At 44.1% G+C, this 25,925-nt stretch overlaps 1 protein-coding gene across 1 annotated transcript in view; it reads right to left on the bottom strand.

Moving 5' to 3' along the window:
• The window catches only part of DGKI (diacylglycerol kinase iota), a 491,936-nt gene that overhangs the window by 77,999 nt on the left and 388,012 nt on the right, over window positions 1-25,925 (bottom strand). Inside the window, exons 24-27 of the mRNA XM_049893911.1 lie at window positions 23,936-24,005; window positions 21,306-21,346; window positions 20,285-20,412; window positions 18,130-18,252 (exon numbers count right to left, since the gene is read on the bottom strand). Coding sequence (XP_049749868.1) covers window positions 18,130-18,252; window positions 20,285-20,412; window positions 21,306-21,346; window positions 23,936-24,005 — 362 coding nt within the window. The remainder of the gene's footprint in view (window positions 1-18,129; window positions 18,253-20,284; window positions 20,413-21,305; window positions 21,347-23,935; window positions 24,006-25,925) is intronic.

Raw genomic sequence — 25,925 nt, 5'->3', positions numbered from 1 at the left:
TACTGCATGATGTCACAGCTGCAACAAAGTCAGGTGAGCCTTCTAAGCAGTAAGTCCGGATTGATCACACAGAAGAGAGAACTCATAGAAGTCTGGTATTGGATGAAACCCTGTGATGACACCTGGTACTGAAGTCCAGGCCTCCAGAGAAAGTGTCAGGGAAGAAAACAAGCACAGGATTGCGCGTCTATCAGCAAAAAGAAACCTACTTGGATAGTTTTTAAAAAGCGAGACAGAATTAAAAGAAATGTCTTGTAGCCTTATCATCACTGAGTTTTCATTTCCACTCCTTGCAGAAATTAGTTTTGAGTGAGTATGACGTAGACCCTCTGTGTGCTGGCCTTGTGTCTCTAAACCTGTGAGAATCAGGGTGAGGTTCCAGGGCAACCAGAGGGCCCCGCAGATCAGTTACAAATCGATGACTTTTGCATACCATTTGTGGGATCGGTTCAAATTATGGTAGTCAGATAGCAACGGGGCATTGTATCAAACCTTTGAGAAATAAAAACCTTCCTTCTTCCTCAGCTCACTACTAATTGAGTTACTTTCTGCAACACAGATTCAACTTTACCAATGAACCAAACTCAAGTCTCCAAAGACTACAGCTCTACCCACAAAAACGTTCTCTTCTGGGGAGAAAGAGAGACACTTAAATACTGCTCGGCTGCTAACCAAAAAGCTGGCAGGTCGAACTCACCAGCCAGCCACTCCTTGGGAACCTTATGGAGCAGTTCTACTCCATTCTATAGGGTCATTATGAGTCAAAACTGACTTGATGGCAACAAGTTTTTTTTAATCATTATGGAGGCAGACTGCTGCATCTTTCTCTCTCGGAGTGGCTGATGGGAAGTAGAATTGGAAGGTGAATCTAAAGAGAAGCATTGATTTGAAATAGTTGTTAGTTGTGGCCAAGTCAGCAACAACTCAGGGACAGCCCATGTACAATGTTGCCCAGCCCTGCACCATCTCCATGCCCGAGTCCACTGCTGCAGTCATTGCGCATTTTTAATGCTTTCCAACCTAAGGGGCTCATTTTGCAGCACTGTATCAGACAATATTCTGTTGTGATTCACAGGGCTTTTTTTTTCACTGGCTATCTTTCGGAAGTAGATGGCCAGTTCTTCCTTCCTAGTCTGTCTTAGTCTAGAAGCTCCGCTGAAACCTCTTCATCACGGGTAACCCCGCTGGTATTTGGAATACTGGTGGCATAGCTTCCAGCCTCGTTGCACCACACAAGCCACCACAGTAGGACAAACTGACAGACGGGTGGTAAGGATCTGAAATAAGATGAGTTAATTTCTTAAGCCACTTAAGGCATAAAAAAGTCAGCAAGAAGTAAACATCTTTACTTCTGATGTTTTCTGAGGGGAAGTAAGCAAAATCATGTCTTGGATTGTTTGCAATTACTTTCTCACAGAGCTATGGGGACAAAGAAAAACCCAGGCCAACAACCAACTCCCTGTCTCAGGTGGAGGGGCTTGTGAAGCAGGGTCTCTGCTGCCTTTTTGTTAAAGCAAAGAACTAATATTACATCTGAAAAATTCCAGATGGCTCCTTAAAGTCCCAGGGGGAGGCGTTCTGCAGTATGTCCAGGAGCAGGGAAGAGTGATGAATTTCAGTGTGTTTTCTAAGGATTAGTCATGTTGGCTTTGTGCTGAAAGTCTCCCACACCCCCAGACTGGTGGAATTTGAAGACATATGGAGTATTTCAGTCCTCACTCAGTATTTCACCTTCCACAGCAATGAGCCCCTAAATTACACCACAGAGGCACACACATCATCTGTTATTGCAGGAAATGGGCAGAAGAAGTTTTCCAGAACCTAGCTCGGAAAAGGAGAAATATCATGAAATCAGCAATATATGCGGTTACTTTAAACCCAGAGGTTGAATCCCAGAAACACTATTCCTCAACCTGATGGCTGAGGAATGCAGGGGGGTCTCTGCTGATCCTCCCACCGCACCTGGGAGACACGTGTCCTTGCCCCAGACTTCTTTCCCTCCATATATACTTTGTCTCAGAGATAGCGTCTGCCCCCATGATGTGCGCTTTTACTGGCATCCACATAACTCCAGGGTTTACATTTCTCTCCTCACGTGTGAAAAGGTTTGAGGGCATTTTCCACTGTGTCTTCACTGCCCTGGGGAAAGGAGGTTAAGAGGCACCGAATAACAATCCAAACTGTATTAGTGGTTCGTTTAGGCATCAGTTCTGTGGGCGTGTTTTTGCATTTTTCCCTCTTTGAATGGTTTTCCTATGAGTTTTGATTTGAATATTTCTGGTAAAAGGCCCTTTCCAATGTCAACCCTGCTTGATAGAATACCCATATTTTTCTCTGGTGATGGCAGTGGTTAAGAGTTTGGCTGCTAACCAAAAAGTCGGCAGTTCAAATCCACCAAGCCGCTCCTTGGAAACCCTACAGGGCAGTTCTACCCTGTCCTATAGGGCCGCTATGAGTCAGAATTGACTTGACTGCAATAGATTTTTTTCACTTAAGGCCACGCTTCTCCAACTAGGGTACAAATGTGAAATGGGGAATTATGGTAAACTCCGGGAAAATGAGGCAATATTATTTTAGGTGGGGGATTATGCAATTTAACGGGTAGAAACTAAAAATATTATTTTAATATTGAAACTGCATATTAGAAATCCAAAGCAAAAGTCACTTGAATCCTTAAAATAAAGCAATACTTTTTTTTTTTAATTCTGTGTTGGAGGCAGTCAGCTTTAGGCAATGTCTGCAGGCCCCCGGAGGATGAGTTTCTGTTCCTCTGGAATGTGGGTATTTCCATGGAAAAGTCTGGAAATATGTAATTATTCCCCTAAATACAGCTGTGACATCTGGAAATGTGTCATTTTATCAGTTTAATTTATGCAGCTATCAGAAACCAAGGGAACGCAACATAAGGCACACACTGGCTGTGGTTGTTGGGTGCTGTCGAGTGGATTCCAACTCATAGCGACACCATGTGACAGAGTAGAACTGCCCTATAGGTTTTTCTTGGCTGTAATCTTTACGGAAGCAGATGACCAGGTCTTTCTCCAGCAAAGCCGCTGTGTGGGTTCAAACTGCCAACCTTCCAGTTAGCAGCCAAGCGCTTAACTGTTGCACCACCCAAAGCAGGCTCCTTACACATTGTCTAGTGGCTACTATGGTGGACTTGCTGCATCTAGACCCTGTCATCACCAAGACTCAAGGAATCTCTAAGAAACTCAAAGACAGTGACTGAGATTGCCTCCCATCATCCAGCTTCCTTCAAAGCCTCTAATCCTTCAACTAGATCAATTACAAGGTTTAGGGACACAGAGAAATGTGCCCAGTTTTCAACCAACAAAGTAACAATTGTTATTGTTGTTGTTAGGTACCACTGAGTCGGTTCCGACTCATAGCAACCCTATGTACAACAAAACGAAACACTGCCCCGTGTGTGCCACCCTCACAGTTGCTGCCATGTTTGAGCCCACGGTTGCACCCTGTGTGTCTCATCTATCTCAATGAGGGTCTTCCCCTTTTTCACTGACAATAATACATTTAAGCAAAGAGGGTTATATTCTTGAAGGCAAAATTCTTTAAGAAGTACTGCACCTACTGTGATTGTCATAGATTGAATTGTGTCCCCCCAAAAATATGTGTCAACTTGGTTAGGCCATGATTCCCAGTATTGTGTGGTTGTCCTCCATTTTGTGATTGCAATTTTATGTTGAGAGGATTAGGGTAGGACTGTAACACTACCCCTACTCGGGTCACCTCCCTGATCAAAGGTAGAGTTTCCCTGCAGTGTGGCCTGCACCACCTTTATCTCTCAAGAAATAAAAGGAAAGGGAAGCAAGCAGAGAGTTGGGGACCTCATACCACAAAGAAAGCAGCACCAGGAGCAGAGCACGTCCTTGGACACAGAGTGTCTGTGCCTGAGAAGCTCCTCGACCAGGGGAAGATTCAGGACAAGGACCTTCCTCCAGAGCCGACAGAGAGTGAAAGCCTTCCCCTGGAGCCAACACCCTGAATTTGGACTTGTAACCTACTAGACTGTGAGAAAATTAATTTGTTTGTAAAGCCATCCACTCGTGGTATCTCTGTTACTGCAGCACTAGATGACCAAGACAGTGATGTTTTGTTGTTTTTAATCAATAAACTTGCAACCAGAACGATGGCATCATGATGATTTCAGCTTTTATAATCTGATAGGATGCTTCAGAGTGGGTTTGGAATGCTGTACATAAATTTTCCCGGTAACTTCCATGAAACGTTCTAAGCCTACAAACTCAGCCTGAGAGAATCTCTTTTTTACTGGAGTAATATTGTCCTAATTTTTTTTTTTTTTTTTTTAAGGATAGCATCTTTGCTTTTAAACAAGATGTTGCTTTTCTTTTTATCTCATGGCTTTACTACAGTAACACCCATGGCTTTCCTACCTGGCCCTTTCTCAGAATGCCCATGTCATATTCTTCCTTGGAGATAAGATAGGAGGTCAGTAGGTAATCATTTCAGGTAGAGTCTTTCCTAAAGATGGAGGTGCGTCAGATAATTACTGGAGATCCATCGACACGGGTCTATTAATCGTTTTTGGAGAAAATCTTACAAAAATTAATGTCCATCTTCCCTCCTGAGATCCCCAGCACATATACCCTGTACTGAGTACTTTTAACCCACCACCTTGGCCCAAGAATGGAGCCTCCACGTAGAGGTGAGCTGGGAGCAAACACAAAAGTCGGGGGTAAGAGCAGGGTCTGAACAGGGACAGAAGCAGGATTCATATTCCAAAAGTGACCTGACCTCGGCCGTGGAGCGTTCCTCTAACATGACAGAGCACGGACGGTGGGGCGGAGCTGTGACGTACACCTACTAACCCACAAGGACTGGCTGGAGGAGCCAAGGTCACCTTCATTTCTGGTTTACCATCACGGAAATATGGTAGAAAACAAAGAGGAAAAAGCTGGTGCGAGCTGGAAGCTGTGCTACCTCCACAGAACCTTGGCTGTGAAGTCCCCTTCAAGGAACAAAGCAGTACTGGCACCGAAAGCAACTCTCGCTGTGCATGTTTTACTAAGCTCCCATTTTCTGCCTGCCTCTCCTCTTTACTGCCCAGCTTTACAGATGAGGACCACAACAAAAGCACCCCTTCCTGCAGCAAGGGGTGGTCATCCATCCTACTCAGGAGGAGGAGGAAGAAACACCTCTGGTTTCTAGCTGCCCAACCCTGAGTGTTCTTTCTCTCTCCCTTTTGTCACTCTTCTTTTATTCCTTTTTCTTTCTCCTAACCACAGCCCTTGGAGTTCCCGGGTGGTGCAAATGGTTACTGTGCTTGGCTGCTAACTGAAAGGTTAAAGGCTCAAGTCCACCCAGTGGTGGGTGCTTCATAAGAAAGGCCTGGTGATCTACGCCAGAGAAAGCAGCCACTGAAAACTCTACTGAGCACAGTTCTGCTCTGACACACGGGGGCGCCATGAGTTGGAGTCGTAACCACAGCCCTTAGGGTTCCATGGGTTCATCCCATGTGCCTTCCTCAGCGTCTGGGTGGGATCCATCTCCTCTTTAACAACCTCCCTTCCCTGTGCTAACACTCTTGTTTCTACTGATGACCACGCAGGGCCATTCATTCCATCCTGGTCAAAATCCCCCAGGTTTGGCTCTGCTCTCTGCCTGAACCGTCGAGAACCATTATGCTGGTTCTCTGCTACACTCATGACAATGGCCCAAGTGAAAACCGATTTCCCAGCTGAGGACTCCTTACAGGCATGCTTCCATTACTGCGGAAACACCATCTCTATTTTTCTTTTGCTTTACCTTGAAATGGTGATGCTACGCTAATTCACTTCATTGCCTGAACCTGTTGATGGCCAAGAACTCTTCATTTAAATCCAGTAAGCCAAGGGGTGGTTTAAAGGGACCCAAAAGCACGGCTGTCGATTATTATCTCTGGGTAATAGTTATGAGCTCCTCAAGGGTGTGTTTGTCCCTGGGGGGCTGATACGCTAGGCCTATGATGTCATTTTGAGGGTGAGACAGTGGGATTGGGGATCTAGCTGGAATCTTCACCACCACTCCGCTATTCTAGTCTTCGAAGCAGCTCTAATTAAGTAAAATAGAGCCAGAAACCCCTTAGCACTGAGCGTCTCCACCGGCTCTACAATCCCCTCTTTGTTTCCTTTTCCCCTCTAATTATGACAGTTTCTATTAAGACAATGAACAAAGCACATACAGTCAAAGAGGGTGCAGGCGAGAACGAGAGCGAGAGAGATGAAAGTTCCAGCAGCCACACAGAGTGGCATTGAGAGAGAGAAAGACAAGTTCATCCTCTGTTCAAGTGGTCAGGGATCCCTTCGGGGAATGCCAGCCAGTCTCAAAGGTAACATTCACCACCAGCAAGGGGCCAGTGGGGTGGTGGGGCGGAAAGAGGAAAAGGATGGAAGGACAGAGAGACGGGCACTTGTGTGGAGGTGAGGAAAGAAATCCCAGAACTCAGAAGAATAATTTAAAAAAAAAGGAAGAATAGAGGCTGTTTAATAAGCTCGTCACCTGCTGTAAAATTCCACTAATTCTCTTCATTCATAATCCTCCGGTTTTTACACTCTCCAACCCAAATATATATGCTAATGACACCCTCTTGAGCTGTGCTTGGAATATCTTGGGTTTTTAAAAAATAAGCCCCTGTTTTTAGTTATATCTGACTTTTAGGAAACACCACTGTTTTGCCGTTGGTTTGTACAGTTTGATTTCTCCTGCACGGCTTCCTTTATCAGTGTGCAGAGCCCGGAGGTCCCTCAGTGCCCTTGGAGTTTGAAATGTGACTGCCACCTACTGTTCATCCCTCAGAACTGCAGTGAGGCAAGGGAGAAAGAAAGCGTCTCTGTGATATGTGTGGGTAGAGAGATGAGGACCAATGGGCAAAAGTGGGCAGTGCACACAGGGGAGAACTAGATAAAAGAAAGATGGACTGAAGAACAAGTACTTAACAAGTTTATGCAATATGACAATTTGACCACCGCACCTTTTACTATCTAAAGCGTGAACAATCTTGGGGCACGTTTTAGCATGTTGAAGAAGAAACGAAAACAAAACCCAAAACTGTGTATTAGATACAGTACAGTCATGCCAGTATAAAGGACTTAGGGTGCACATTAGAAATCAGTCTGTGTAATATAGGTGTCAGTCCCATTTCTAAAAGGGAAATAAAGGAATGGAAAAGACATGTTATTTTAAAATCCAACCAAGGTAGAGCCAGTAGGCAGTATCCTCTAGAAAAAGATGGGTCACTAACTTCATTCTAGTGACTCTTGGAGTCCTGGCCAACAGCTCCTTCTGGGCCACAACCCATCTGGAGTTCTGTGAACATGAGTGCTTTTCTTTTTAACTAGAAGTTGAAACATGAAGCTGTGGATGGTGAAGGTAGATGATGTAAGAGCCATCCCACGTTAGTGTACACACATGAAGCTTATGAGAAAGACTGTGTAACAGGCATAACGACTGAGGATATGCAACCTCTACCTAGTGGTGCTGTGGTCCTTGAGTTAGGGCTCCTATACAGTAACTGGATGACTTCCAAATAGGAACTTCTGAGCCCAGCTTTAGAAAATGGTGGGAGAGAAATGGATGGAGTTGGAAGCTGCTTTGGTACTTCTGAAGATCACAGTTTCCCTCTTGGACATCTCCTCCCACCTCTCCTCAGGGAAGGGTGTTCATGTTCAAGACACCAGGGTGGGGAACCATATCTGAAATGTGTCTGCCTCCTCCAACTCTTTTGTGTTTAAGAATAAGACATTTTACAAGCAATAGAGCATAAGCAGTCAAAAGAAAATGACAAAAGTAATAGAAATAACTCAAGGCGAGAAGTGCCCATCATTTTATAGAACCAATAGAACAATAAGGAGCCCTGGTGGCACAACAGTTAAGTACCTCGCTGCTAATTAAAAGGTTGGCAGTTCAAACCCACCCAGTGGCTCCATGAGAGAAATACCTAGTGATCTGCTTCTGTAAAGATTACAGCCTAAGAAACCCTATGGGGCAGTTCTACTCTATTGCATGGGGTTGCTATGATTCAAAATTGACTCAAGACCACCCAACAACATCAGCAACAATAGAAATACAGAACATCCATGCCTACATGTTTAAGCTTGTATGTCGTCCGTCCTAGCCTATATTGCCACTCCATTTACCAAGCTGATGCAATTTCAGGACAAGCTGCCGCCACCAGCCCTTAAAGACCCTGTGTGTGTTTGGCTGCCCAGTGCCGTGCCCCTAGCACTAGGTGCCCCCAGAGGCCACAAGCAGGCTGTGCACACAAGCCCCCACCTCCTGTACTGCCACTGCCACCAGAAATGCACCCATTTTTACAGACTTAACAATAGAATACACACTCTGACGTCTGAGTGTAGCCTGAGATAGTGCCATCATTTCCCCAGTTTCAGAATGATGTTCGAGTGGTCCTGTCACAAAAGACTCTGTCACCTCCCTAACTAAAACTAGCTCTCCTCAATATCCTGGGGGAGAAATCTTCTTTGTTTTGTTTTTAAAGGAGACTCCACTAAGTCACTGAGAGACCATCTACTACCTCCAGCCTGCTGGGTAACTCTAGCCTTTCTGCCCCTGTCCTTCCCAATTCTGTGACCTCACTGTGTCTCCTTGGCGTGGGGCCCCTAGGAAGTCCAGGGACTCCATCCATAAACTTTTGATGGCTTATGGTTTCCCCTGTGCTACACTATCTTCCTCTCCATTCAAAGATTACCCAAGACTTTTCAAGGATTAAATTTCCCGGACATCGCCTAAATAATCCAGAGATGGAAGACAGGCTAGCATCTCCCTGCACAGGCTTCTAGGCTAGATATTCCCTCCCTGCTCTACCCTAGCACTTGACTTGTCAATGGCCCTAGAACTTTCTAAACTCACCATAGTTATCTTTACTTTTTCACTTGTGAAATATCAATATAACTCTGCGTCAGGGATTCCTTATCCCTTTACTACATTGGTATAAGAATTCGAGGATCAAATATATCCTGATAAAATCTGAAATATAAAAATGAATTCCACAGCTTAACAAAAATGTTTAATATTTTATACTTTATTACAATCCCTGTGTGATTAGCACTGGATTTACTACAGCAATACAAATAGAAATATTTGAGTTTGATAAAGCCCCATTTTCTAATATCCAACATTTATCCACTCATCCAACAAGCCCTACAGAATGCCTGCTATACTAGGTATGGTGCTGTGGACACAAAGGAAGCATTACACAGTCTGCCTATTCAAGGAGCTCAGGTGCTTTGAAGAAGGATCCAATCAACTGCCTTTCACACCTACGCTCTTCTGGAAGTGTGAGCAGGTGGGGCCACCATCTTTAACTGAAAAAAGAGAGCCACTGAGGAGTAATGATATTTCTTCATGCTGAATCACCAGCAAAAATTTAGAGCTTATGGCAATGGAAGACCAGAATTTCTTGGCATCATTTTATGTAAAATGGATCATTAATATTTAAGCACACTTAACCTAGCAAAAAAAAAAATTTTTTTTTCAGTGTTGCTCAGAATATGATCTGGGGCACAGGGAATTCTATTCTGGCTCTCCAAATAACTGAATTTGGAAATGGAACGTGACTCCACTTCCCTCAAGGGGTTTAGGGCCTTGTCATGGATTGACTTACGTCCCCCCAAAAATGTGTGTATCAACTTGGTTAGGCCATGATTCCCAGTATTGTGTGGTTGTCCTCCATTTTGTGACTGTAATTTTATGTTGAAAGGATTAGGGTAGGATTTTAACATCAGCCTTACTCAGGTCACATCCCTGATCCAAGGTAAAGGGAGTTTCCCTGGGGTGTGACCTACACCGCCTTTTATCTCTCACGAGATAAAAGGAAAGGGAAGCTAGCAGAGAGTTGGAGACCTCATACCACCAAAAGAGCAGCACCAGGAGCAGAGCGCGTCCTTTGGACATGGGGTCCCTGTGCCTGAGAAGCTCCTGGACCAGGGGAAGCCTTCCTCCAGAGCCAACAGAGACAGAAAGCCTTCCTGTGGAGCCGACGCCCTGAATTTGGATTTGAAACCTACTAGGCTATGAGAAAATAAATTTCTCTTTGTTAAAGCCATCCCCTTGTGGTATCTCTCTTACGGCAGCACTAGATAACTAAGACAGGCCTCTATGTTCATGACTAGGGAAAGATTATAAACAGAACAGAGCAAAATCTCTTACTAAATAGTTTACACACATCAAGGGGCAGAGTATCATTATGTGCTTGGCTAAATCGGGCAACAACAGCTTGAGGTAAGGCAGGGAGAAAAGGAAGAAGAAAAGAAGATCAATGTCAGCCATATTGCAGGTCCTCGAGCTTGAGTGATTAGCCAGGCAGAGCAAGATTGAGACCAGTCACAGGTAAGTAAGGATGGGACCCAACTATCTGAGTGAAACAGATACCAGGGACTATCACTGTCTTGGTAGCACTAATTACATCTCTAAGAAGTAGCCCCGCAAAACCTGCATCCACTAAGAAGATTAATATTCTCTCTCTCTCTCTTATCTGATTGTGATGCTCAGAGGCTATGTCCACATCCAGAATTGTGAGCACCTGAAGCTTTGGCAATAAGCACAATTATCCTTTCTCTTAGGGTCAGGTCATCACCCAGTGTTCCAAGAAGAAATCGGGAAAAGAAAATAGATGTGGACAAGACAGGAATAAAGGGACCGCTCCTACACTCAGCCCAGAACTCCTGAGTTTTGGGGAGGAGTAAAGGACCCAGGATTGTCTTCTTGATCTGATGGTTCAGAATTGTAGACTACACAAAAAAGATCAATTTACAGTTTAAAGTACAGTGAAACAGTGATAGCCCAAACTCAATGGGACTGCCTTGGTTTTCTGGGTCTCAAAAGTTTTCTGCCTTTGAAAAATGGTTACCACTTTTCTGTTGCTCTCTATTAAGAATCCTACCTCACACACACACAGTGAGTTTTCCTTCTCTGACAGGTTTTTGCCTTACACAGGTTCTGGCTGTCAAAGTTCTAAGGTATTATTAGGTGTTTTTAGGTGTCCCTCAACACTTTGTCAGCTGTACAAATTTCCTTAAACACCTATTGGACAGGGTGATGCTAAGCTATCATTAAGTGCTTTCAATTATTTGAGGTTGTTATAGATTGAATTGTGTCCCCCCAAAATGTGTGTTGGAATCCTAACCCCTATGCTTGTGGATGTAATTCCATTTGATTAGGGTTTTCCTTGTTACGTTAATGAGGCCATATCAGATGTAGGGTGGGTCCTAAACGTAATCACTTCTGAGTTATAAAAAGAGCAGAAGAGACACAGAGACAGGCACAAATGAGGGAAGACCAATGCCACACAAGGACCATCAAGGAACTGAGGAACGCCCAGCTCTACAGAAGTTGAGACATGATCTTCTCCCAAAGCCGACAGAGAGGGGAATTTCCCTAGAGCTGGTTGCCCTGAATTCAGACTCCCAGCCTCCTAAACTGTGAGAAAGGAGCCCTGGTAGTGCAGTGGTTAAGTGCTAACAAAAAGGTCAGCAGTTCAAACCCACCAGCTACTCCACCGTAGAAAAATGTGACAGTGTGCTTCCAGAAAGATTAAAAGCTTGGAAACCCTATGGAGCAGGTCTCCTCTGTCCTGTAGGGTCACTATGAGCTGGAATCGACTAGATGGAAACAGATTAAAGAGAGAAAATAAATTCCCCTTTTTTTAAACCACCCACTTGTGGTATTTCTGTTACAATAGCACTAAGAAACTAAGATGGAGATGCATTTCTGGATATATAGTGAGGGAAGCCTCTTGGTCTATGTACAGGCTCCTCACGAGCACAACTAAGTGTTCTGGAATTGCTATTCTTCTCAATGTTATCCATAATTGGTTATAATCCATGTAGTCCAATGCCTTTGCATAGTCAATAAAACCCAGGTAAACATCTTTCTGGTAGTCTCTGCTTTCAGCCAAGATCCATCTGTGATATCCCTTATGCACACCCTCTTCTGAATCCAACATGGCAGTTCTTCGTTGATGTATTGCTGTAACCACTTTTGAACCATCTTCAGCAAAACTCTACTTGCACGTGACATTAATGATATTGTTCAGTAATTTCCACATTCTGTTGGATCACCTTTCTTTGGAATGGGCACATATACGGATATCTTTCAGTCTGCTGGCCAAGTAGCTGTCTTCCAAATGTCTTGGCTTAAACGAGTGAGCACCTCCAGTGTTGGATCAATTTGTTCAAACATCTCAATTGGTATTCAGTTAATTCCTGCAGCCTTGTTTTTCGCCAAAGCCTTCAGTGCAGCTTGGACTTCTTCCTTCAATACCATGGATTCCTGATCATATACTACCTCCTGAAATGGCTGAACGTGGACCAATTCTTTTTGGTACAGTGACCGTGTATTCCTTCCATCTGCTTTTGATGCTTCCTGGGTTGTTTAATATTTTCCCTGTAGAATCCTTCAACATTGCAATTCAAGGCTTGAATTATTTGTCCATCTCTTTCAGCTTGAGAAATGCCAAGCATGCTCTTCCCTTTTGGTTTTCTAACTCCAGGTGTTTGCACATTTCATTATATTTCACTTCATCTTCTCGAGCTGCCCTTTGAAATCTTGTTTAGCTCTTTTACTTCATCATTTCTTCCATTCATTTTAGCCACTGTACATTCAAGAGCAACTTTCAGAGTCTCTTCTGACATCTATTTTGGTCTTTTCTTTCATTCCTGTTTTTCAATGTCCTTTTTTTTATTTCATGTATGAGATCAGGTCCCTAATGTTGTCTCAGAACTCATCTGATTTTCAGTCATTAGCAATCGAAGTGTCAAATCTATTCTTGAGAAGACCTCTAAATTCAGGCGGGATATACTCAAGATCGTATTTTGGTTCTTATGGACTTATTTTAATTTCCTTCAGCTTCAACTTCAACTTGTGTATGAGCAATTGATGGTCTGTTCCACAGTCAGCCCCTGGCCTTGTTCTAATTGATGATATTGAGTTTCTCCATCATCTCTTTTCACTGATATAGTTGATGTGATTCCTGTGTATTTCATCTGGCAAGGTCCACATGTACAGTCACCATTCATGTTGTTGAAAAAAGATATTTGAAATGAAGAAGCCATTGGTCAATCACCTCATATGCATTCTAAAGCTGGACAATGAATAAGGAAGACAGAAGAAGAATTGATGCCTTTGAATTATGATGTTGGTGAAGGATATTAAATATGCCATGGACTGCCAGAAGAACGAACAAATCTGTCTTAGAATAAGTTGAGCCAGAATGCTCCTTAGAAGTGAGAATGGTGAGATTTCATCTCACAGACTTTGGACATGTTATCAGGAGGGACCAGTCCCTGGAGAAGGACATCATGCTTAGTAAAGTAGAGGGTCAGGGAAAAAGAGGAAGACCCTCAACAAGATGGGCTGATGCAGTGACTGCCACAATGGGCTTGAGCATAGCAATGATTGTGAGGATGGCGTAGGATGGAGTAGTGTTTCATTCTATTGAACACTATTGTACACTGGGTCGCTATGAGCCTGAACAGACTTGACAGCACCTAACAACAACAACATAATTCCTAAAGAAGTACAAGCTATATCTGAATGAAATTTTAATATCAATAGAACTGGCTCCTCCAAAGATAGCAAACTAACACAGCCTCTTTCTTCACTCCCTCTCACCCTCCCTGAGGTTGGAGGGAGATTGATGGTGCAAGAAGCTAAGGTGAATTAAAACCATGAGTAAATGCTGAGGACACCAGAAGGGACTGGACCAGTTGGAGACCGCAGGGGCAAGGCAGCCCTGAGCAGAGCTGGTATGAAGCCCTGGAGGAAGGATGGGGTCGGGGAGGCCTACGGTTTGTTCCTTCCTGTTTCCATGTCTTCTTGTTCAATTACGCTTCTCCAAATTTTGTGTCACTTATTTAACTTTAGAGAATCAATTTTTTCATTTTATTTTTGCTGAATCATCTATTTTATTTGTTTTATTCCCCTTGTCATTCATTTTCTGTCCTTATCTTTATTTATTTTTTCCTTCCTTTTTGTTTCTTTTCTTTATTCTGGGATTCTTTTTCCAGTTTATCAAATTGAACGCTTTGCTGATTTGTATGCAATCATGTGTCCCTTGATAAATGAACGTAGAGCTATGAATTGTCCTCTGCGTACCACCTTATCAGTGTTCTGCAAATCCCAGCAAAGAGTGTTTTTAGTACCAAGAATTTAAAACTTCTCTTTTGATTTCTTTTTCTACGGTGGGTTATTTAGCGCTGTTAGAGGGGTGTTAGCAGTACCCTTTCCCTATCTCCAAGTTGACTGGGGTTTTACACCTGATAGCAACAGGTGCCAATTGTACTTAAAATGCTACACTAATTTTTCAGACCCTTTTCACTCGTGAACTATCAAACACTCCTGCTGGGAAGGTAAATTTGGCATCATTGACTAAAACTGAAACTGTATATACACCCTCTAATACAGAAGGAGAATGTACCAGGAGATTGATTGCATTTTTAAAAAATAATAGCATATTAGAAATCAGTAGCAAAATGGAGAAGTAAATTATGGCATATTTATGATGGAATATTTTATTCTAAATAAAATGATTAAAAACCGGCATATATCAATGTGGATGAATTTCAAAAATAGGATGAATAAAATGGAATGAAATGATAAAGGTAATGAAAAAATAAGATCAATAAATACCTGAAATGAAACCATGCTATATGTTTTCTACTTCTGTATACTATTTATAGATTAAAGGGAAAAGGTAATGCAAATATAGCAAGACAACATGGTATACCGGGGTGGTAACTTTTATATACTTTTTGTGCTTATTTGGATTTGAAACATATTTAATAAATATTTAACAATTTTTATATAGTATTCTACCATCATTATTTTTGGTTTCAATCTGTTTTTTTAAGAGCAAAAAACAAACCCAAAAAATTTTTAAAGTAGTTCTCAACCATATTTACTTTTGGGTACAATTGGTATCATATTTAACATGCAAATATAAAAGCAAACCAGTTGCCACGGAGTCAATGCTGACTCACAGTGACCCCACGTGTGTCAGAGTAGAACTGTGCTCCTGGGATTTTCAGTGGCTGATTTTTTAGAAGTGTATTGCCAGGTCTTTCTTCCATGGCACTGCTGGGTGGAATTAAACCAGCAAACTTTTGGTTAGCAGCCAGATATTTATGGATATGTATATATATTTCTTTTTTATATATATATTACAGAAATCTTTCAGACTACGAATTACTAAAAGAAATATAAACCCGAGTATATCTCTTGAGCTCTGGCATCTGTCCTGTCTGTTATCAAATGTTTTTGAGCTGTCCTGTCAGAAGGAAGTGCAGTGTGGTGGGAAAAACATGGAATCAGAAGTCCACCAGGCCTGTGTTCAAACCACGATGAAGACCCTTGCTGTCCAGGTGACCTAAGATAAGTACTCGACCTCTGTAAGCCTCGGTTTACTCATCTGTAATGTAACGACGGCTAAATTTAAACGATGTTGAAAGGACTAGAGGTAATGTTTAACTACGGTAAAAAGCAACTAGCAGTTACTCCACCAACAGCAGCGATTACTAACGTATTAGATACTTGCATAATCGCACCTGCACTGATTTGTATGAACAATGATGTCTGAAGGAAATAGAGACCTTCTTCCTAAAGAATTAATAGGCACAATGATAAAAATCTAAAAGAGAATTAATGAACAAAGTGGGGCAAAGTCACTGAATTTTTCCCCAAGTGATTAAAAATGACCATTTTCCTATGGTCCTGTATTCTGGGGGGCAGTGACTTCCCCAGAGCCCAGTGAAGGCAGCATGTCTCTGCTCCACAGTGTCTGGGGATACAGCTGGAAACCCTCAAAGGCTAGGGGTGTAGTCTGCTTTCCTTTGTTTGTTGTTTTCCAAGTGATTGTACAGAAAATTTTTAAAGAGTAAGCTCCTCCAGTGAATTTCCGAGCTAGGTAGTATAAATGACCAGATAAACTGGTAGCTGCCAATGGAAGATCAATCAAAAATGAAGATAAATTTCTGAAAGGATAATAGACCCCAAATAAAATATAAAAATTGATTTTGATGTAAGATTTTGAGAACTTAGCTATAATATAAAGTAGTAAATTTATGTGTGATTCTTGGGGAGAATACTTAATATTTAGCCTGACTATTTAATATCATTCCATACACCATGAAATGTACAATACTATACTCTGCATAGAAAAATCCGGCATCAGGACCAGGTTGTGGCCATACTTCACTTTTTGAAAATAGCCCATATATAAGAACAACTCAAACACTCATTTTGTTGGTCCAGGCTTAATTTCTATTTCAGTGGCTATTTCAAACACTAATTTTCAAATCCGTCTGCCAGCAGATAGATGGCTACTTTCCAGTCAGCAGCGGGTGGCTGACTCACCCACATCCAGCCTCAATTCTGTTTCAAGAGGAAATGGAAAAACACCCTGAAATGTAGATGATCAAAATGCCATCAGAAACTAACAACACAGTTTAATTAAAAAGGAGACTCCATAATAAATGCATTTTCCCCTCTCCTCTTTATATTATACAACAAAATAAAAGACAGTACAGAGAAGCAATTAGAATGAAGTCTCCTCTTGCCCTCAGGGTGTCGGAGAAGAAGCTTTGCCAATGGAATCATTAGCTTCCTGTTTCTTATTTTCCTCCCCTCTGTCACCCTGAAATTACTTCCCAGCTTCATTGAGAAACATTGCATTGTCTTGTATCTTCAGTTAATCCCAGGCTCTAAGAATCCTTAGCAGTCTTGTTACTCTGTGAAACAGGTAAGATTGCTATTCCATTAGGAGCCCAGATAGACTGGGAACCAGCTTAATTTCAGGAACTGCGGTGACTCTGTATGACCTCTGGGATGGAGTGGTTGGCTTGAAACTAAGCAGTTTGTTTGAGTGGCACCATGATGGCAAACTGCTCCTAGAACCTGCTCCTGCAATGAGGGAAAGCAGGAGAGAGAAGTCACTCCACACAAATGTGCCAGCCTGGGTACAGAACACCTGCACCATTCCACTTTCTGATCATGATCAGACCTCAGAAGAAAGCACTCTGACTGTTCTCATCCGTGAACAAACAGCAAACTGTTTACTCAGAGAGGCCAGAACACAACACGAGCTACACTCCACATCAGCCAACAAAAGCAACTGGCGATACAGCATAGAGCTGAAAGCAGGAACACGACAGAAACCTGCAGGCCAACGTTCATTGCAGCTCTGTTCACAATAGCCAAAAGGTGGAAACAACTGAAATGTCCATCAACACAGGAGTAGATACACGGAATGTGGAATATGTACACAATGGAATACTCCTCAGTCACAAAGAGAAACCAAGTCCTGATACATGCTACCCCACGGATAAGCCTTGAAAACATGATGAGGGAAATATGTCAGTCACAAAAGGACAAATATTGCGTGATTCCACTTACGTGACATATCTAGAATGGGCAAGTGTACAGAGACCTAAGTTGAACAGTGGTTTCTAGGGGTAGGAGGAAGGAGCAAAGGGGCTTCATTGCTTAAGAGACACAGCTTCCGTTAAGGGTGATGGAAAGGTCTGGACACGGATAGTGGTGACAGCTGTGCAGCATGACGATCACAACTAATGTCACTAAATTGTACATGTGAAGAATGCTGAAATGGCACGTTTTGTCACATGTGTATTTACCACAATCAACAAAATTATTGCCTAGAGCCCAAATGCATGGGCTCAAGATTTAAGACAAAAGAAACAGAGCTAGAATGGCAAGGAAACATGCCCACATAAATGAAAAATTATATGCTGTTTCCAAGTGATTCATGATCACCATCATGCTTGTCTTCATTATATGACAACCACAGGGGCATCTGGTAAACACAGGACTCCGGGAGAGAAAACACTGGTGAGGTTTAAGTGTCTCTAGATCCATATGCAAGGCTCAGTCGGCTCAGGAGTAAGAGAAAAGGAAGGTGAAGCTCCTGATGGAGATAGGGATGGATAAAAGTGAAGAAAAACAAAAAAGTGTCAAGCCCCAGAGTGACATAGACATGAGACAGCTTGAGCAGCCCTGAAAAGAGAACCCTTCCTGGTGGTCAGCACCCCGTGCATCCCCTGTCAGTAGTCACAGCAGCACGTAGGAAGAGTAGAGAGCCCTTACTGTAGCACGCGGGAGTGGCTGAGATCCCTCACATCCGAGTCCTCATAATGCGGAGTTACCATTCCCAGCCCACTGTCGCTCTGCATGTGTTTCCGAAGGGCAGGATTCCACCAGTCTGACATCCTGAGAAGAAGGAATAAGGACACCCAACAGGTAAGCACCCACAGTCACCCATAGCAAGCACTCTACCCTTTCTCAAGATACTTCTTGCCTTTAAAGGTGAGACTGGAAATGACTCTTCTGTGTTTACTAAGTACTTTGTGTTCATTATCGCATTTAATATTCTCAACGGTCATGGACTATGTGTATGGTTCCGCCCACTTTATAGATGAGAAGCCTGAATTTCAAGATGCAGTGATTTTCTGTCTGACACAAGTAAAGAAGTCAGGGGGCCTGGTAGAGAAATGCAGATGAGAAAATAACAAAGCTCAGTCTCTTTTCCTGCTTTTCTGTTCCTATTTCCAGAGGGGGCAACAGATGAGAAATTAGAAAACAATTGATTCAAGTTCTAGTGGATTTTCAGGCTACTTTTTCTTTGGAGTTGGAGCTATTAGATGTCTAACCCAGGAGGAGGCCTTTTTTTTTTGGTCATTATTTGACATGAAGAGAATGACTGAAAGGGAAAGGCCAGGGCTAGCCTGGCAGGGTGGGGATGGTGGTGGTGGTGGTGGTGGTAGGGGTGGTGGGGACGGTGGGGACGGTGGGGACGGTGGGGACGGTGGGGATGGTGGTGGTGGTGGTAGGGGTGGTGGGGATGGTGGGGATGGTGGGGATGGTGGGGATGGTGGGGATGGTGGTGGTGGTGGTAGGGGTGGTGGGGATGGTGGGGATGGTGGTGGTGGTGGTAAGGGTGGTAGGGGTGGTGGGGATGGTGGGGATGGTGGTGGTGGTGGTAGGGGTGGTGGGGACGGTGGGGATGGTGGGGATGGTGGGGATGGTGGGGATGGTGGTAGGGGTGGTGGGGATGGTGGGGATGGTGGGGATGGTGGTGGTGGTGGTAGGGGTGGTGGGCATGGTGGGGATGGTGGGGATGGTGGGGATGATGGTGGTGGTGGTAGGGGTGGTAGGGGTGGTGGGGATGGTGGTGGTGGTGGTAGGGGTGGTAGGGGTGGTGGGGATGGTAGGGATGGTAGGGATGGTGGGGATGGTGGGGATGGTGGGGATGCTGGGGATGGTGGTGGTGGTGGTAGGGGTGGTGGGGATGGTGGGGATGGTGGGGATGGTGGTAGGGGTGGTGGGGATGGTGGGGATGGTGGTGGTGGTGGTAGGGGTGGTGGGGGTGGTGGGGATGGTGGGGATGGTGGGGATGGTGGTAGGGGTGGTGGGGATGGTGGGGATGGTGGGGATGGTGGGGATGGTGGTGGTGGTGGTAGGGGTGGTGGGGATGGTGGGGATGGTGGTGGTGGTGGTAAGGGTGGTAGGGGTGGTGGGGATGGTGGGGATGGTGGTGGTGGTGGTAGGGGTGGTAGGGGTGGTGGGGATGGTGGGGACGGTGGGGATGGTGGTAGTAGTGGTGGTGGTATTAGTCGCTATAGAGTTGGCTCCAATAGGAGCTTACGTACAACGGAATAAAACACTGCCCGGTCCTGCGCTACCCTCACAATTCTTGGTATGATTGAGTCCACTGTTGAGGCTATTGTGTCAATCCATCTCATGGAGGGTTTCCCTCATTTTCACTGACCCTCTATTTTGCCAAATATGATGCCCTTTTCTAGCAAGTGGTTTTCCCTGGTGATATATCCAAAGTAAAACCATGCAGTGGTTAAGAGCTTGGCTGCTAGCCAAAAGACTGGCAGTTCGAATCCACCTTGGAAATGCTATGGGGCAGTTCTACTCTGTCCTACAGGGTCACTGTGAGTTGGAATCTACTTGACAGCACAAATGCAAGTGATAGCGTTTTCTAGATTTGGTAGAAGTGTTGGTGAGCAGAAAAAGAAGGCTCAGACGAGATAAAAATCTGCGCGGAAAGAGTGAGTCTACACAGCCATTTGTAAAAGAGACTTACAATGGAAACAGCTGTACCCGCCCTAAGGAAATGCAACAAGAAAATCTATATTCTAAAACGTCTGTTGTCATGAGAACATCAAGTCTGAGCCAGGCCCAGCTGTCACCATGTGGCTGCCTCACCCCACACCAGCAAGAACAGCCCACTCACCCTGAGGCCTGCTCCACTACCAGATCGGGCATCCCTGGAGGCGTCCCCGCCTGCTGGGACACCACCATATCTGGGTCCAGAATGAAAATCTCATCTTGGGAAATCTCCATCACAAAGTGCAAGTGTTCCTAAAGAAGGAAAAGAAGTCTATCAGATGATTGACAGAATACTCAAATTCATCACTGGAAGAATAATGGAGCAAAGCATTCTTGATCTTGAAGAATAATGAAATTCTGGGGCATGTCTACCGACTAAGGTGTATTGTCAGGGGTCTGATCAGCAGCCAGCACCCCCTGAAGCAGCCCTGTGTCAAGAGGATGGCTTGGAGGAGAGCTGGACTCCTGTTGGTTCAGGATTCCTATTTGACCTGGACCTCATCAAGTATAACCAGAGATGGTCTTGGATCTTCTTCTCCCCGGATACTTGGGAGAAGCAACACCACACATGCAATGTGGTCCACACGAGTGTAAGAGAACCTGGGCTTCCATCTCAGGATCTGGTCAAGGCTGCGTTACGGTGAGCAACTGGCTTTATAACTCAATTTGACACTGTACATTTTTTTTTTCTGGGAGAATTTAGACATTGGAAACGTGTTAACATTGAATGTAACCATCTTCTTCTCATTACTGAACTCTGAGGACTGATTAACTGAAACTACTAGCCCGGATGTGCACTTATAGTCTCAAACCTGCTAAGCAGAAATGAGCTTAAAAGGCATTATACTTGGCTAGGAAACTGTGAAAGTACCAGCATGAATGGAAATTTGGATTGCAGGCTGGTGATAACGTTTACAAGCCTAGTTATTTTTCTGGACTCATTTCCAAGGTCAAGTTATACCATCTTGAGACCACAGGTCAACAAACACCTGGAAAGAGATAAAACGTTCATAGTGTAGGCTAAGAATACCATTCTAAAATTTATATGTTTCAGCTTTTTTTTTTTTTTTTTTAGAAAAATGTATGGTGTGAGGTAACTAAGTAGATTTACATGGGAACTTCCCACTCTCACAAGCAAAACTTACCTGAGATCTGTCTATTCGATAAAAGCGATCAGCAGAAGTAGCTAGAAAAATAAAATGAATGAGTGAATGAACGTGGCATCAGAGTGTCCTGTGATCTGGCGCCAGCTTTACAGCCTTCTCCTCCACTCTGAAGCCTTACTGCCCAGTCACCCTGGACTGCTGGTCAGCCCCGAATCTGTTAACAACAACTCAGCCCTTCCAGGTGTTTCCGTCTTACTCCCACCGCTGAGAAAGCCCTTCCCTCCCTTCTGCGTATCTGAATCTTAGTCATCTTGTAAGGACCAACTCAGACGTCCCCTCCCCTGTGAAACCTTCTTCAGAACCTGCCTCCCTGCCCACACAGAATTCACTGTTCCTACCTCTATGCACATTTATATTGTAGAACTTCTTAGAGAAACGATCTTCACAGGTAACTCTGAGACTAACGTACCTGCCTCTCTGACAGTCTGTGTTTCTTTTTATGACTGCAGAAATTAGCATTGGACCTTACACAGAGTTGAGGCTCAACATATGTTTACTGAGTAAATAAAGCTAGAATGGACTTCCTGGGTGTGTGATCCCCATACTGGAAAAGGGCTTGAAGGCTCAGAGAGCCAAGAACCACATCTGGTCTCGAAGGACTCACTCCACTTTCAGACCAAGTCCCTAGAGCCATGGCTGAAAGAAGCCAAAATACCCTCCCCCCCACCAAAAAAAAAACAGGCATTTAGGCATTCCTAAAAGGCATAGTGGTTGTTAACTGCTACGGCTGCTAACCTAAAGGTCAGCAGTTCAAATCCGCCAGGCGCTTCTTGGAAACTCCATGGGGCAGTTCTACTCTGTCCTATGGGGCCGCTATGAGTCGGAATCGACTGGACGGCGGCGGGCTTGGTTTTGGTTTGGTTTAAAAGGGACTAGACTGCACCTGCGGTTTATGAAATAAATGAACTACAAACTTTTGAGTTTCTAAAAATTATTTTCATTAGTCTGCAATATTAAAAAGAATAATGTTCTTCCTCACTTAAATCTATCTAACAGAGCCTAAAAAATGATAAATGGGTTGTCTAAAAAGAGCATAGCACTAGGGAAAACCTCAAAGTGCAAGTAATCCTTTAAAAGTCATGAATATTTAATGAATGGCTTCTGTCTGAAGGGCACTGAGCGAAGACATGAGAAGACCTGGTCGCACCCTCCGAAAGGTAAGTAAAATCTGGCTGGTGAAGACTTGCTGTATTTTGTTCTTTTTAGCCAGTCTATCATTACCTGTAAGTACAAAGGAGCCCTGGTGGTACAATGGTTAAGCACTCTGCTGCTAACCGAAAGGTTGGAGGTTCGAAGCCACCAGCAGCTCCACAGTGAAAGACCTGGCAATCTGCTCTATGAATTACAGCCTAGAAAACCCTACAGGGTAGCTCTACTCTGAGTTCTACACTATTGAGTCGAAATCAACTTGACTGCACATGACAACAACAATCATTACCTTTTAAATTAAAGGCTTTCCATAAAACAATTTACAGGGTAAAATTAATATCTGGGCTAAGACCATTACACACACTTGTATTTATTCAGAGACTGGATATAGGACAGAATAACTGATATAAATATTTTTGTAATTTTCTTCCAAATACTTTGTTCCTCTGTGGGTTCAGGAACAACCCGCAATTGTGGTCTTCACAGCTCGAGGAACCTACAAACTGCTGCTGTCAAGTCGATTCCCACTCACAGTGACCCCCATAGGGTTTCCAAGGCTAAAAGTCTTTACGGAAGTAGACTGCCATGTCTTTCTCCTGGCTGGAGGAAAGTAGTGCAAACTAGCTTCAGGGGCAGTTGATGAACCGGGAGAGAAAACCCGTCTCATGATGGATGTGGGCTAGATCTCACAGAGATACACATGCCCATCTTCATAAAGCTGCTTACACACTCACCCCTCTGTGGTATTCACCCATCCCCGATGCACACACAGATAAACCACAGAGAGGTGGGCAACTGTTAGCTCTCCAGGCTCCACAGAGACACTGAAGGGTAGATACAGTGCGCGGTCTATAAGGAGGGTGTGAATGAGCTGAATGGTAACATGAGGTGACTGGAGAAGTAGGATCAGATGGCATCCAGGAAAGTGAGAGATGCCTGAGATAGAACAGGGACTTATTAATCAATCAGAAAATAACTGACCAATTAGGTATTTAATGTGTCATGCTCAGGAGAGTAGATACGAATGCAATTGCAATTTTCACACTTAAAAAAAAATTAGAGCATTCTGAAATGATGGCCTCATGAAAATAATATGGAAAAGTCCAGAATATGCAAACAACTTCAAATTAGTACCAATCCTTTGTGATAGTATTCACCCACCGGCCTTAATTTGGGATAAGCACTCAGCAAGTTTTAGAACAAAGGGGGTGAGGAAAGGGAGGTGTCATCTGGATCAATCTGATGCTGAGAAGTTTAGCCAGAGTTAGCTAACTTGCTTTGAGGGAAGTGACTTCAGAAAAGTGAGCTGTGAGGTCAGCAAGTCTGCATTGTTTGAGATGCAAATACCAATCACATGAGCCACATGAAGGGTTTCTGAATAATATTCTGGAAAGCTGGAGTCGGCTCTATCAGTCCTCCTGCCCCCACCCCCATCCCCTCCATGAAATACAGACACTCACCGTCTAGGAAGCACCACCGTGGGGAGAGCCTCTGAGCTGAGAGGGCCCTGGGGAAGGAGGTTTCGTGGTCCTGGAAAGAGACACAGACATCCTCATGGCTCCATTGGAGTAAGCTGAAGCCCGGACATTCCACTAAACCACCTGTTTCCAAACAAAGCCTGGTGAGGTGATCCAACTACCACTTTTACCAGAAACAGTGGCTCTATTTGAAATTAAGCATTTCACATACCCACATACTGGTTGCCATCAAGTTCATTCCGACTCAAAGCGATCCTATAGGGCAGAGTAGTAACTGCCCCATGTGGTTTCCAAGGCTGTAACTCTTTATGGAAGCAGACTGACACACCTTTCTTCCTTGGAGGGCATGGTGGGTTAGAACTGCCAACCTTCTGGTTAGCAGCTGAGCTCTTAACCACTGTACCACCAGGGCTTCTTATGATAGATATACCAAAAGCCAAACCCAAACACATTGCTGTTGCATCAGTTCTAACTAATAGTGACTTAATAGGACAGAGCAGAACTGCCCCCATAGGGTTTCTAAGGCTGTAATCTTTACGGAAGCAGATTGCCACATCTTTCTCCTAAGGAGCGGCTGGTGGATGTGAACCACTGACCTTTCAGTCAGCAACTGAGTGCTTAACTACTGCACCACCAGGGCTCCTTGCATTTCACATAGCATCTTTGAAAACAATTCCCACCAAAACACCCCAGGAGGCTTTCAATTCTTCCAATAAGCATTCATAATTGACATCACTTGGGAAGCTTGCTTCCCTCTGGGGATTTCTTTTTGCCTTTGTAAGCTGGGTGTCATTTATATCTTTGTTCTCCACATAGGTACAAGGCCATTGGCACAGGAGGGGAAAGAACCAAGCTTCACCTAGTGCCAGCCTGGACTTGCAACAACTAAGAAAACCGAAAGGCCATCAACATGCAGGGTCATGTCTCCTTGGACTAGAGGTGCACCTGTTACACAGGGCCATTCACCTGCATGGAGACCAAGGTCAGCATCACATGTTGAGGACATCTCCACCCTCAGCCTCTCCATTGAACCTGGACCGTGGAGTAGTGGACGAGGAGGAAGGAGAGTTGTGCCAAACTGGCCCATGACGGAACCATCCTCTCCAGCACTGGGCCAGCCAGCTGTGCTCATCTATCTCAGCATTCTTTGGAAGATTCTCACTTCTAAGACCTCCGATTCCTCCTCTAATAGCTGACCTGAGAATTCTCTGATACAAGCACTCCCATTCTTCCCTCTAGGCTTAGATAAAAAGATTTTTCTCTGTAGCTAACCATTTCATCCAGTCTTTGAATTACAGTCCTTCCCAACGTCAAGCATTACTTCTGTTGTTATTGTTGTTAGGTCCTGTCAGTAGGTTCCCACTCATAGTGACCCTGTGTACACCAGAAAGAAACACTGCCTGGTCCTGCACCATCCTCACAATTTTTGCTATGTTTCAGACCATTGTTGCAGTCACTGTGTCAATCCATCTCGTTGAGGGTCTTCCTCTATTTCACTGACCCTCTCCTTCTGTAACATGATTAAAACCCAACCCTCACCCTTAAACCCACCGAGTCATCCGCTTTCAAACACTTCTCTCTAAAAACCACATTTCATTAAACTGATGGCCCTGTGTGAACAGAGGGGACAGGAAGGGGATGGGACTAGCTTAGGGGAAGTGGTTAGAGAAGCATCAGAGGCAGCATGGACTTCCTGGGGGCTCGTTAATACACCTGCTGCCTCCCCAGGTCCTCAGGCAAAGACTATCTCAAATCAGTGGTTCTCCAAGCTTTGGCTGGGAACTTGTTAGAAATGCACGTTCCTAGGCTCCAGCCCAGGTCTGTAGAACCCTCGGGATGGGGGCAGCAATCCGCTTTAACAAGCCCTTCAGGTGAATCTGATGGGTGATATAGTTTTAGAACTGCTGGCCCAAATTCAGCAGGATAAAAAGGATCAGGGACCTAGCTCATTAATCACAATCTCGGGGGTACT

This window comes from Elephas maximus, chromosome 8 (assembly GCF_024166365.1).
Source record: "Elephas maximus indicus isolate mEleMax1 chromosome 8, mEleMax1 primary haplotype, whole genome shotgun sequence".
NCBI classification, from domain to species: Eukaryota; Metazoa; Chordata; class Mammalia; order Proboscidea; family Elephantidae; genus Elephas; species Elephas maximus.
The sequence above is the reverse complement of the archived record's forward strand: the minus strand, read 5'-3'. Positions and strand labels throughout refer to the sequence as shown.